This window comes from Pholis gunnellus, assembly GCF_910591455.1.
Source record: "Pholis gunnellus genome assembly, chromosome: 13".
NCBI lineage: Eukaryota > Metazoa > Chordata > Actinopteri > Perciformes > Pholidae > Pholis > Pholis gunnellus.
Window position 1 is genome coordinate 5,673,710 of NC_136540.1, and position 14,605 is coordinate 5,688,314.

General features: G+C 42.4%; 1 protein-coding gene across 2 annotated transcripts; it reads left to right on the top strand.

Moving 5' to 3' along the window:
- Positions 1–1,017: 1,017 nt before the first annotated feature.
- Positions 1,018–13,187, top strand: LOC306704904 (unconventional myosin-Ic-like). 2 transcript variants are annotated; one of them, XM_079171505.1, is made up of 32 exons: positions 1,018–1,505; positions 3,827–3,985; positions 4,075–4,190; positions 5,091–5,289; positions 5,536–5,616; positions 5,737–5,916; positions 6,013–6,111; positions 6,516–6,629; positions 6,725–6,796; positions 6,896–7,015; positions 7,109–7,191; positions 7,345–7,450; positions 7,565–7,645; positions 7,744–7,835; positions 7,957–8,051; positions 8,186–8,232; positions 8,345–8,419; positions 8,629–8,734; positions 9,042–9,159; positions 9,258–9,371; positions 9,568–9,644; positions 9,997–10,065; positions 10,493–10,577; positions 10,683–10,842; positions 10,977–11,060; positions 11,154–11,247; positions 11,345–11,400; positions 11,498–11,633; positions 11,945–12,015; positions 12,098–12,195; positions 12,298–12,397; positions 12,517–13,187. In XM_079171505.1, exons 1-32 carry the CDS (start codon positions 1,488–1,490, stop codon positions 12,541–12,543), a joined length of 3,132 nt encoding a protein of 1,043 aa, XP_079027631.1. In that variant the 5' UTR covers positions 1,018–1,487; the 3' UTR covers positions 12,544–13,187. The 2 variants fall into 2 exon arrangements, with proteins under 2 accessions (XP_079027631.1, XP_079027632.1); XM_079171506.1 differs by lacking the exon at positions 1,018–1,505 and adding an exon at positions 3,035–3,137.
- The last annotated feature ends 1,418 nt before the right edge of the window (positions 13,188–14,605 follow it).

Below are 14,605 nucleotides of genomic sequence, written 5' to 3' on the forward strand. Positions count from 1 at the left end.
ATTTGGAGGCAAGGCACCAAAATTAGGCTTTGAGTGAGACCAATTGGCACACAATCTTTTGAATAATTTAATGAATGCAGCAGTGTCAACTTCCCCATAGTTGTGTACACTCCATATATAGGGAGTGGCTGGGAGGGAGCAGCATAAAGAGTTGTTAGATAGTTAGATAGAAAGCTTTATTAATCCCTTATTTGCCACCAAATCAACTCGTACAGACACTAAAACAGCACACAACTTTCACAGCACATAAACAGAAAACACAGTACAACAAATAAATAACACCATAAAAAGCCATTTGAGACATTTCCTTCTTGCTCTCAGAAGAATTGAGACCGCCGGGGATTGAGAAAAAGAGCGAGAGGCTCCCTCCATCTGGGCAACATTATTCAGATTCCTCAGCGTTAGATATTTGATGATGCTGGCAAAGGAAAGCGAGTGGGGCGTGGAGACAGAGTGAGGGAAAATGGGGTGAGGGCACACACAAGGGGAGGGAAACCAAAGGAGGGCGCTGTTCTCTCACAGAGACGATGTGGCCTTGGCAGCACTCCCCAGATATGCCTTCAACGAGAGGCAACGTAAGAAGTCAGGAATCCAATGATGGCCAGTGCAGACAGCACATTTTATATATAATTACTATTATGTTAGCTTGTGAGTGTTGCCTGGGAAACCCAACCGGGGCTAATGTGACAGCTCAGACTAATATAATAACAGAAAAATCTGCAGAGCGACATTACGATGATGGTGAAAGTTATTTCATCGACAGTGGACGACGGCCAGGCGGTCTTGCCTGGTGGAACACTTTCATAAGTCACATCTCATGTGAATCTGTCTCAGCTTGTGGGAGGAAAGGGAGGGAGCAAACTAAATAGGGAGGGAAGGGAAGAAAGAATGTACTGAGATCTCATCATGTGATTTCTGTTTTTTTTTTCTCTCTTTTTATATAGCTGCACAGTGATTACATGTTTGTAGTTTGGGGCTCTTAGCAAAGTTTTCCAAACCCTCTCGGCTCTCTGGCTCTTTTTCAACAGCCTACTTTCCCCTGGCTTTTCTTTTTTTTTTGGTCCAGTTGTGTGACGTGTGAGTGGAGTCCCTGCCCTTGTTTCATGCAGTTTGGTTTAGAAGGAAGGAGAGGGACTCATGGAGAGGCGGACATTTACTTGACCTGTCAAAGGGAAGATGAATTGAAGGTATAAACAAGAGGGGCTGTTCGTGTTTTGGCCCGAGTGCGTATGCTTTTTTTCCTCACAGGGGAGTCGGATGAAGAGGAGGAAAGGCGTGGAGAAAGAGACGAAAGCTGAGAGGAAGTGAGAAAGTACCTGACGCGGGGGGAGAGAGAGAAGAAAAAGAAGAAAAGTTACCTAATTGTGTCACCCATGAGAAAAGGTGGATGAAAAGTTGAGGAGTCTGTCTGACACGAGAGGAGGAGCGCCAGCCGGGGGGGGGGGGGGACCACCAATACAGCCTTCTTCCGACAACAACAGGACAGGATGAGGTACCAAGGCAGGGTAAGATCCTAACTACCATGATGCTCCTTGTTGTGTTTTCATGTTTAGTGCTGCACACTGACTGGATTTTATGTTCCTTATCTGGGCTTACAAAGTGAAGCACAAGATCCGATCCACTAATTCTCTGTCTCTGTTATGGAAGGGGAAGCAAAACAGAACAATGAGTCACTTAGAGGTTTTTTTCTTTTTCCTTTTTTGCCCATGTATGAGTCAGTAAATATTTGGGTTTTTTTGTACAAGCTTTAACCCATGCGGCCCAGAAAGAATAAACGTGGTATTTTTCCACGATATCCATTACAGGCACAGCTGCGGTACCAGAGCAGCTCGCCCTGGGACAGAGTGGTGGGGCATGCCTTATAAGGAAGACAATCCGAATGTAGTCGGCCCAGCAGAGCTTAGTCATGGGGCCTGGAGCCAAGTCCCACTGTTTGGTTAGCCTCCTCACTGGTTGTCATTGCTGCTCCACCTACAAACCTGCAGATTTCACTGAAGCTTCCTGATTATCAGTCAAATCCCCCCCCCCCCCCCCCCCCCCCCCCTTCCATAAAGCATCCAAGCTCTGCTGGGAGCCTGTCAGTTAAATCAGAATCCCACTGCCGGAGCAACCACGCCTCAGTGACAGCAAAGCTGCAAGAGTTAATTTGTGTTTTGGTTTTTATCTCCACCCCAGACCTGCAACTCTGAGGGTATCTCAGCCACAGTATCTCCATAAGAAGGATTTTCACATCGACTTCCTCGACCCCAGCCGTAGAGGCAGAAATGCTTTCTGTGAGGCTTCTCATCCCTAAAATTACTTCCACGTGTTACTGTAATAGAATCCCTCTGGGATAAAAGTAAAAAAGCAGAAAAAATAAGAACTCATGACTGCAGAGAGATAGGTCTTTGAAAACAACGCTTGCTGTGTTTTTGTGTCAATGAAAAAAGAAGAAGTGGGGATAACAAGAATATCACAAATTTGGATGTGTCGGACATTGGAAAAGTGGACACTGCACAGGCACTGCCATGAATGTGCCATGAATGTGTCATGAATGCAAGTTTCTTGTTGTCCATGCATGCAAAAGCAAATCCTCAGTGTATAAAAGCATGCACAGCTGTTGACACACAACATAGAAACATTTAGTGGCATCCACTCAACGCCTGCCCCGAACTTCACCCTAACATTCCTTAGTTTGTATCCTCTGGAAAAATCTGTGAACTGTAATTACTATCTGTAGGAAGCCCACCTGCAGGAGTGGGAGAACAATACTCCAAGGTGGAGCAGAGAGGAGTGGCTGCAGTGGGAATGTCCAGTGACTTTCCTTTGCTCTCGCTTCTTGGCAATCTTCCACTGTTGTCCTCTTGTTTTTTGAAGGATTTTCCTGCTTCCAGTGCCCAGAGATAATGACCTTTTACCGGCATTAAATGGGACCCTTGGGAGGCTCTTGCATTCAAGAAAAACAGAAGTCCTGTGGAAGTCTAGCCCCTTTGTTCCACTTTCTGCTCGCTTTTTTCTTTTTTATGAACGCGTAAAGAAAAACAGCAGGGCTTTTCTCATAAATGTATCTTTGATACTGAAGATGGAGTGCAGCTGGTTTGGCTGGGGTATAGTGCATTGATTACACACTGAATTGTGCGCCTGGATATTTTTCATCAGTAAGTATTGACTGCTGACAGTTTTATCTCTCTGCATGTGCGTATGAGCGTGCGTGTGGTTGTGTTTTTACCTTACCTTAAGGAATATCTTAGAATTTCCCTCTGCCGTCTGGTAATTAGTTCCTGTCTGCACTATAATGTTTGCCGTCACAGTGGGGTTGACATGTACACACGCTTTTTCTTGTGGCATCGGTTAAATCTCGTCTGGTGATATCGAGCTGTGTGTACTGTAGATACATCATAAGACAATATCTCACTATCGCATGATAAAAGAGTCTATCCTGTCTGCTTATTATTTGGATTCCTTAGTTGAATGTCTTCATTGTTTAATCCTGGCACGTTCTGGTGGAACCGTTCTTACTTTGTGTTTTTACAGAGTTCTTTTGGTGTCAGTAAGTCTGGAGACATTTTTCCCTGATATGTTTGAAATATGTCTTTCTTCATAGATTCTATCTTGTGATAAAATGATGTGGCAATTATTGTGCTATTGAGCGCCAGATGTACATTTTTTCATAACTGGGTGAAATGTATCACGCATTGTGCCCCCTGTTGGTCAAAAGAGTGTAATTGTATCTATTGGAAGATTAACAGCAAAAACAAGAGATCTTCTTCTCTCTGCAGTTCTGCTGAACTGTCTGCTTCATTTCTGTTCCTCTCCGTAATGCTCCTCCTTCTCTCTCTTCCTGCAGGAGGTGGATGTTGAAGGACGCGTGCGCCTGGTGATGGAGAGTGCCCTGACGGCCCGGGACAGGGTCGGGGTGCAGGACTTTGTCTTGCTGGAAAACTACACCAGTGAGGCTGCCTTCATAGAGAACCTACGGAGACGCTTCGGGGAAAACCTCATCTATGTAACAGAGCCAATTTCCTTTGTGTGTTCCAAAACATTTCAGTTGCTGTGGTGAAACATAAACAAATGTGTTCTGATGTTTTGCCTCAGACGTATATTGGCTCCGTGTTGGTGTCGGTGAACCCTTACAAAGAGCTGGAGATTTACTCCAAGCAGCAGATGGAACGCTACAGAGGGGTCAGCTTCTATGAGATATCGCCTCACATGTGAGTCACTTCATGGTCCCCAGACATTTATTTATTAAAGTCCTCCACTGTCCTCTGCTGCCAACAGCTAATAATCACATGGCATGCTGAGTATTATATGCCTTAATACTGAAACCTCCACAGAGGCTTTCTAGTAGCTCGATACATATACAGTATTACGGTGCATATATATAACTTTAAGCTGCAATTTACTTTTTTTTATTATCCAATAATGGGGGGGATGTCACTCAATTAATCAAATTGTTTCAGTACCTTAATATAATTAACATTAAACTGTTACTAGATTTATAAACCTCTTTTGATTTTGCCTCATATCATTTATAAATAGATCATGAAATAAAAATATTTAATCACAAAAATAGGTTTTACCAGGTTTATGCATTCTTATCATTTGTGAATACATGTAATTTTGTAATGATTACAAATACATGTTATAGTGGGGAAGCAACAAGTACTCTGGTGCATATGCTACATAATTGTGACAAAACTAAAGGTATTTGGGAAAAGATTGTTGACTTTCAAAGTGTTGAATACGCCATCCTTTTGTTTTTTGCTGTTTTCTTTCGCTGTGTTGATGTGACTTCATGTTTTCTCTATATTTCGTCTTTAATGTGTATACATGACACGTTTCTTTGAGATATTGTATTTTTGACAGCAGGGTCATGTGTGAGTTGGGGTTAAAGGGAAATTTAAAAATAGAAAACTATACAAATTGTGATATACGATGGATAGCATGTGATTATGTGCGCCTACTTATTACTCAGATTTTACTCATAACAGTCACAACAGTCTGCTTGCATTGCTTCCATTGGACTGACACGTTTGTGTGACTTTTCCACCACCATGATTCAATTATATGTTGATCGGTATAGTTGAAGCTGCTTTGGTTTTTCCCCTCAGCTACGCCTTGTCAGACAACACTTACCGAGCCATGCGGACCGAGAGGAAGGACCAGTGTATTATGATATCGGGTGAGAGTGGAGCAGGTAAAACCGAAGCGTCCAAGAAGATCCTCCTCTACTACGCTGTCACCTGCCCCGTCAATGAACACATGGCGACCCTTGGTGACCGCCTACTGCAGTCCAACTCTGTTCTGGAGGTATTTCAACTATTTAAACAGCCACAATCAGTTAAAAGCACAGTACATTTAGACTTATTTGACTTTCACAATAAATTACATTATCTGGTTGATCTGAGAAATGTGAATGACCTTTGCATATTTGTTATTTGTAACTGCTTCTTAATATTTATTCCTGATTGTTTGATTTTGTCATTGTATTGTTGCTCTTATGTCCCCTTCCTCCCTCTAATTTCCATGCTTTTGTTTTGTTTTTTTGTTTGGCAGGCATTTGGCAACGCCAAAACATTTAGGAATGACAACTCCAGCCGCTTTGGAAAATACATGGATATCCAGTTTGACTTTAGGGTAAACGCTCCCTTCTTTGCTTTCTGAAAACAGCAGTTAGTTTAGTTATATCGTTGATAGAAGCTCAAACATTTAAAAGTCAAGGGCACTCAACCTGCTGTGTCCCGTAACTCCTCCCAGGGGGCGCCAGCGGGCGGTCACATCCTGAAGTACCTGCTGGAGAAATCACGTGTAGTGCACCAGAACCAAGGTGAGAGGAACTTCCACATCTTCTATCAGCTTCTGAGTGGAGGGGACGACTACTTGCTGACCGCACTGGCCCTGGAAAGGAACCCTCAGAGCTACAACTATCTGGTGAAGGTGTGTGTGGTGCAGAAGTATGATGACTTATATTTTTTCAAACTGATATTTCTTACTGAGATCAATTGTGGTGCGATATTTAATTTTCTTGATTAGGGCAACTGTCCCAGACTCAGCTCCGTCAGTGACAGGAATAATTGGAAAGTTGTGATGAAGGCCCTGTCTGTCATTGGCTTCACAGAGGAAGAAGTGCAGGTCAGTAGCAATCACAGCCGTGACATTGTTTTTCACTCGTTTTCTCTGGTTTACCACATCGATGTGGAACTTTAAAAGGTAAGGTCGTAGGAATGGATATGAGCAATGATCTGGGAATGTTAATTTCCATCATGAATATGTCCACTGTTTTTTTTGCAAAGGCTTCTTTTAAAGTGTTTTTAATCCTGCACTGTTTACATCAACTTTGCATCAGGCATTTGTGGTGACCATTTAATTAAAAAGGTTATTAAAAAACACTTTTACACTTAAAATGTCTCTGGTTCTGATTGTGTATGGATGATCATATTCTCAGTGACTCTCCAGACATTCATTGAGTTAAAAAAAAATAACTTTAAAACATCTGTGAGGTTGTTGTTAACTGTCTTTCCTGTGTCTGACCTCAGAAATTGCTGAATATCATCGCCAGTGTTCTCCATCTGGGAAACACTCAGTTTGGGGAAGGGGAGGAAGGAGAAGCTTATATCACCACTGAGACTCAGTTAACAAATCTCTCAAAGGTCAGAACAGTCCCACTAGTATTACTGGACGTTGAAAGATGCAAAAACACTGTCAAAAAGTCATAGCTAACAGCAGATGTGTTGTTGTTTTCCAGCTGCTGGGTATCGACATTTCAGTGCTCAGGGAGGCACTCACTCACAAGAAACTCACTGCCAAAGGAGAGGAGGTAACAGCCTTTGTGTCCGTGCTCCCCACATGTTTACTTGTTTGGTGTGTATCTTGTGATTTTATCATTTTGTGTCTTGCTTGCGTTTGTGCATTACAGATGATCAGCCCGCTAAATTTTGAGCAGGCAATGTCCGCCCGCGATGCCTTAGCCAAGGCCGTGTACGGTCGGACCTTCACTTGGTTGGTGAAGAAGATCAATCAGTCGCTGGCTCTGAAGGTTGAGTAACAGTTCTGATAACAACTCAAATGCAACATGCAATTGTTGTGTTTTACCATTGATTGCATGCTGTGTACTTTACACATTATGCAGGAGGAAATCTACCACAGCGGCAAGGGCTGCTCAGTCATTGGGCTTCTGGATATCTATGGCTTTGAGGTCCTACAGCACAATAGGTGAGAGTTATATTCAATTCCGTTTATTTACAGTGCATCTTAATCTGCCTCTGTTTTGTCAGAAATTGTCAGAAATTGTCTCTAATGCACATAGCTTTTGCACATCGCTCCAGCATGGATTTGGCCTAACTTGCCTTATATTTCTCCTGACAGTTTTGAGCAGTTCTGCATTAACTATTGCAATGAGAAGCTCCAGCAGCTGTTTATTGAGCTCACCCTGCAATCTGAGCAGGAGGAGTACGAGACAGAGGGAATTGCAGTGAGTTGATTGTTGGTTGGGTCGTCAAAACAAAAAAGTTGGATGTACTTATGGATATATACAGTATATATTTCCATGCTAGCACAACATTGTTCTCTCTCCCTCTAATGTCAGTGGGAGACGGTGCAATACTTCGACAACAAGATCATTTGTGACCTGATAGAGGAGAAGCACAAAGGCATCATCTCCATTCTGGTGCGCACAAGAACTAGTTTATATGTCTGTCATGTATGTGATGTCGTCTTACCCTCTGTCACTGTAGATAAAGTTAAATAGTGTGACTGTTTATTCAGGATGAGGAGTGCCTGAGACCTGGAGAGACCTGTGATGTCTCCTTTTTAGAGAAGTTGGAAGACACACTGGGCGGCCATCCCCATTTTGTCACGTAAGCATTGTCTTATATCGAATATTATTTTGACCAACAGTGCAAAGACTCTCACCACAGCTTCTTACATCTGCAAGCCTACGTATGTTTGAACCTCTCTGTGCGTGTGTATGTCTTTCAGTCACAAGTTGGCAAATGGAAAAACCCGCAGGGTACTGAGTAGGGAGGAGTTCAGGCTGCTGCATTATGCTGGGGAGGTCAACTACAATGTCAATGGTAAAGCTGTAGTTCATCACTCGATCAACCAGTGGACTGTTTTTATTCATGCATTCATTCCACAATTATTTTAGAGCATGACCCACAACCCACTGTGTTTCTTAATGACAAGTGTTACTGTTTATCTCATTCAGGTTTCCTAGACAAGAACAATAAATATCTGAACAGGCACCTGAAAGAGGTAAGAATAATGAAAATGGACACGGTTTAACCTTTAGAAACCTTGAGTGAAGAGAAAGAGAGCGGGGCTGCGCCGTGTTGACATGTGGTTGTGTTGTTTGGTCTCTGTTCAGGTCATGTGCCAGTCAGACAACCAGATCGTAAGTCACTGCTTCCACAGAGAGGAAGACCAGAAACGCCCTGAGATGGTGAGAATTTCTTTCTTTTTCTCTCTCTCTTTCTCTCTCTCTCAGCTGTTTTTGATCATTTGTAGGTGTGGCTCAAAAGTTTTCCTGTCGTTTATAGATACTGATAACAATAAACCTATGAATCCTTTCTCTCTTCTGTTCTATACACACACAGAAATATACAGAGAATTTCCCGTAGTTTCATGTTGTTTTTGAAATGTGTTCCTTAGGCCGCCACTCAGTTTAAAAACAGCCTGGTGAAACTTATGGAGATCCTCATGTCTAAAGAGCCATCCTACGTGCGCTGCATCAAACCTAATGATGCCAAGCAGCCAGGTACACTTTTACATCTTGTAATATGAATTTCTTGTATGTTACAGTACCGTTCTCAAATAAAAGCAGTTAAAACATTTTTTAAATAATGTCACCTGTGCTATCGTGTGCCCTCTGAAGTGCCCTGTGAAGTATTTTAAAGTGAAAGAGATTGAATATAATCAAAAAACAAGGTTCATAATAAGGCACTAATAAAACAAGGAGAATTATAAATAATGGCAGGTGTCTTTGATAAATATAAAATAAGTATTATTGTAAATAAGTAGTAATTAAGTAAATAGGTTGTAGTAAATAAGATCTCTCCCTGCAGGAAGGTTTGATGAAGTTCTGGTCAGACACCAGGTGAAGTACCTGGGCCTGATGGAGAACCTGAGGGTCAGGAGAGCTGGCTTTGCCTATCGACGTCGCTTTGAAGCCTTCCTGCAGAGGTGACTGACTTTCTTTCTGAATGGCTTACAGTCCCAGTGATTATTCATTATGTTGACTCCACCAACTGTCATTATTTTGTATGTACAAACGGCCACAGATATAAACCCCTGTGTCCCGAGACTTGGCCCAATTGGCACGGGAGACTCGCGGATGGTGTCTCGATACTGGTCAACCACCTAGGCTACCAAGCAGAGGAGTACAAACTGGGCAGGTAATGTACTGTTGGAGGGAGAGTATAGAGTGGGAGCAGAGTTTGGCAACGGGGGTCCATGAGACGCTTCGTGGGCACAGCAGATTATGGGACCATCCAGACTAAATGCATGCATCCATGCGTAACATTTTAATTGCAGTGATTGTCAAATTGTAGTGTCATGTTGATCACACATTTCTTTGTCCACTTTCTGCAGGTCAAAAATCTTCATCCGTTTCCCAAAAACTCTCTTCGCCACTGAAGATGCACTAGAAGCAAAAAAGCCAGAGATAGGTGAGTAACAGTGGCAAGGTTTGTAACAATGGGTTATCAGAATGTAAATGAAAAGGAAGACTATTATTAAGAATATTACCTTTGGGAAGTACATATATACTATTTTTATGGTGTCAGAGGGGTTATGATTCAACTGTTTCTGAGGTCATAATTTGAGGTATTGTTGTATTAGATGGCGACATATTGTGAGATATTTATATTATTGTGTTCACGCCTATTAAACAGCAAACAATGTCCTCACTCCGGTCATCGCACTCTGTCACAACGAATCTAATCAGTGGTATAACTCCTACGCTGAACACTGCAACACCTCATTGGAAAGGCATGAATCCACCTTTTTGTTGTGTTGTAGCTTTGACCCTGCAGACGTCATGGAGAGGCTACAGGGAGAGAGCCAAGTACCAACGCATCAGAAGCGCAGGTCAGAGCACCTCCCTCTGTTGACTCCCCCCTCAGTTTCCTGTCTCCCTTACGGTCTCACTAAGTCCCTAAAGCTTAATTGAATGCATGCATAACTACTCATCAGGTTTATTATGTTTCTGTATTTATTTATTTTTATTTAGCCTTCCAAACAAACTTTCGTTTCAGTCTCTTTCCAGACTTTCAGACTTTGTGCTTCGTTAAGTGAATGAACAAGCACATAAAATACTTTTGGGTGGCCATCAAAGTTTAGTCCACGTCTCAGCTCATGTATTTGGGTGTATATGCTTGTGAAGATGTCACTTTATCTCACTTAACAACACATTTATTTAGCTGACATTCTATGCTTTACTAACCTTGGAATGGTCTCTTTGACTGAGTGTAAAAGTAGTTGTGGTGATGATCTTTGCATGTATGTGTATGTTCAGTGATTGCGATCCAGTCTGGGTGGCGAGGGATGAAAGCACGCAGGAGGGCTAAGAGGCGTCGACAGGCTGCTGAGTTGATACGCAGGTGCTTCACTGATACTTTGTTACTGTTGGTTTTTGTTTGTATTTTTGCAACTGCATTTTGCATTAACAGTTGATTTCCTTCTTTGTGTCTAATCTTTTTTTTCAGGTTCATAATAGGCTTCATCTACCGCCATGAGGAATACTGCCCTGAGAATGAGTATTTCCTGGATCATGTGCGCTATTCCTTCCTCAAGAATCTACGTAACAACCTGCCCAGGAGCGTTTTGGACAAAAACTGGCCGACACCCCCTCCGTTACTCGTGGAGGTACACAGAGGCTCATTCTGCTACATCACATCGTTACATACAGATTAAAGAATGAATAAGTAGCAGAAGTAAGTGGGGAATTTGCAGAGTTATTAATACAAATTCTGCATTGTCAATTCCATGGTGCCCTACAGACCTCTGAGCACCTGCGGACACTGCACATGAGAAACATGGTCATGAAGTATTGCAGGAGGGTCCAGCCTGAATGGAAGAAGCAGGTACACTTACTCCAGAAAACATGGCCTTACTAGTTGTTGTTCTTTTAAATGTGCAACTTCAAAAAAGTCTTGCCTGATTTGTCTTTGCTCTAGATGATGCAGAAGGTTGTAGCCAGTGAGCTCTTCAAGGACCAGAAAGACAGCTATCCTCTGGGTGTTGGAAGGCTGTTTTTGGACTCCAGGCTGGGTACGTGTTGATACATGAACTAATTACCTCTGTACTAATTAACACCACACAGAGGATGTAATAACATTTACAGAGACTTCCCCATTGCTTTATATAGAGCGTGAACAAATCAATCTCAAAGTCGTCCAGACCCTCGGCAATGACAAAGTGCAGGTGGGATGGACCTTTTTTTTATTCTATGCAATGTAATAAAAGTGCTACATAACTTTACAGCTGCCTCACAGTCACGCGTCTCCTTGTGCTTTTTCAGTATGGCGTATCAGTCGTTAAGTATGACAGGAGGGGTTTCAAGCCTCGCCCTCGCCAGCTGCTGCTCACTAACGCCTTTGCTGTGCTAGTGGACAGGACCAAGATCAAACAGAGGATTGACTACACAGCTCTGAGAGGTGAAAGGCAATTTGAGAAATGTATTATGTTAAGATATTGATCAATGTCCTTGAATCCACGATCACTGCTGAGCCCTTTTTTTATTTCTCTAGCTAAAGTTATTAAGTTGCTACAGTTTTCAGCAGTTGTAACACTTCAATTACTGTACGTTATCTGTGCACTTCTGCAGAAATATTCTGTGACAGAAAAAAAGTGTTTCTCTCCAGGATGACCATTTATTATGAAACCAAATCAGGAGATGGGGACATACATTCGTTGTGATTTTATTCATTAGTTTAATGAATCCAAGCCCGGTTTTCTCTTTTAACAGGCATCTCTGTGAGCTCTCTCAGCGATGGGATCTTTGTTCTGCACATGCCCAATGAGGACAATAAGCAGAAGGTACAGTAAGACACAGCAGTCATGGCTGTTTTACTAGTGCATGCTCATGCAACCACAATAAATCCGTCTGTGTCCCTCTCAGGGTGACGTGGTACTGCACTGCAACCATGTGATTGAGCTGGTGACAAAACTAGCCATGATGGCCAGCAAAGTCAACTCTGTCAACATCAGCCCGGGCAGGTGAGGCTTCTCTGACTGCTTCTCTATGGAAGTCATTTTCAACCCAACAGTACTCATGTCCTATCCTGTCTTTTTATTTGTTACCTCCTGTCTGGCATACAGTATTAGGTTCGCTTTGGCTCGAGGCAAAGAAGGAATCATTGATTTCGTCAGGGGCCCAGAGCTAAAGGTGGCCAAAGGCAAGCGAGGACATCTGCTAGTGGTGAGTCAGTGGCTGTTCTTATGTCATGTGTGGAGCCTGCAGGGAGGAAGTTGTTGTTTTTTTTAATATGAAAAACATTTCAGCCAGCTGACTGTATTCAATCTGCTTTCACTCTGCAGATTGCCCCGCGGTGCAACAGCACATGAAGAAACAGAAAACAGCAACCAGACAAACATAATCCTCTCAGCTAACTGGAGGACTGGCCCTCAGAAGTTCTCATTATGTACACACACAACATAGTCAACAGAAGCAAGATCCCTTTCATATGCATCATCATAATTACTAGAATGTCTCTAATAATGCAACAATGACTGATCTTTTTTTTTTTTTTTTTTTTAAGATTAGAAAATCATAACATGAAGTTCTCACTGTTTCAATTGCTTCATCTCTTTATTGTCAGTCATACATAAATATATTTCCACTTCATCAAATATAAAATATAATAATGTAAAACACTGTATCTCTATATTGTAAGAGACATAAAATAAACCACTTTGAAATAAATAGCATGTTAATAAATATGTCAATAAATAGCAAATATATATTTGGAAAGTCCAGTAGACTGAAGGCCTGGGGGAAACACATCATGTTGGGAAGTCTTCTCTGGGAGCTTATTACTAACTTACAGTTAGAGGTGAGACAGAAACTGTGGGAAATACCCAAGAAAACCCTTAAATAGACAGTAAAACATGAGCTAAAAAGAGAGCTCCAAGTAAAGTGTTGACAACACCACTAAAACACTGATTAAACTATTATTCCAATTAGGTGCTGATCGCTGTTTCTTCCCTTTGTGTGCGTGTGTGTGTGTTGTCAGGGTGCCGGGCTTTTGTTTTCAGTCAAAAGTGTGTTTTTGAAGCCAGAAGGAGGAAGTCTCTTGCCAGCTTGGTGAGGTAAAGGTCTAGATCTCTCAGAATGATGTAACCCTCCACTCTGCTGTCCCATACTGTTTTGGATCTGGTTTGTGGGTTCAAGGGTGTGCTGGAGGTTGGCTTTGTCCAAGAGCTATTCATGTAACTCATCTGGAGAAGAAAGCAAAAACATATTTCACCAGACATCAGTGTCACTTCCTCCGAAAGGGTTTGTGTGGGCTAAAAAAAGGGTAAATCGTGAGTGGATTTGAGGAAGAAGACTGTGGATACCTGACTGCTGACTTGGCTCATCAGGTCCCTCAGGTCAAGCTGAATGTGCCTGATGCTCTGAGGTAAAGTGGTGCCGAACACCCGATTCATCATCTGCTCTTTCTCCTCCTTCTCTAGCTGCTTTCTTTTCCGCTCCAGCGTTTTCCAATAGGCTTGCAGGTCCCAGAAAGCAGCATGCAGTCGTTCCCATTCCTGAATGCGCAACAAGAGACAGCCACATGATTACATAATCAAAATGTTACGCAAGACCCCGCTTGAAGTTGTAAAAGGGGAATTCCACTCAAATTTTACATTCTGCAAGATCAGACTCTCGGACGATGTCGTCAGGTTTCGTGTTTTTTCCTTGTGAGGAAAAAAATATCTCAAAACAGTGGAAGAAATTCTCAAAAAAACGTTGAGAATGTGTTTTTTGCAGTGTAACAACCAGTGGCGTAAGGTAGTTACGAAAGGCCCCGGTGCACGCTATTATGACAGGCCCTAGTGCACGCTAGTTACTAGCTATGAAGCACACACAATTAGGAATATATATACATATATATATATATATATATATATATTACCAGCAAATTAGTTATTTAACTATTGTATTGGGAGTAGCTCTCTCTACGGCCCCCCCGCCACTCAGGCCCCAGTTCAACCACACTGCCTGCACACTCTTAACAACCAGACAGATTTTTTTATTGCAATGTTTTGAAGAGGATACTAACCGTCAGATTTATCCAGCTGTAGAAATCTGTAGAAAGCAATGGCAGGTCCTTTAACTGCCGACTTCTGTCCTCAAAATGCTTATTTCCCAACTGCTGCTCCTTCTGTTAAAGTAAACACGGTAACCATTAAATATTTGTAATTATAGGGAAATGATGGCTGTGTGCAGAGCGCACAGTGATAAGCTGACAAGTCAGGAGAGCAGGGAGACACTTTTTTACTACTCACATATTTCTTCTGCAGCAGCTGGACACGGGTTCGGGTGGACCTCGTGAGACGAAAAGAGTTGTTGTATTTATTCCTCTGGAGGACCGGAGATGGAGAAGAGGACTCCACACAGTCCAGTACACAGCAAAGGAGGATG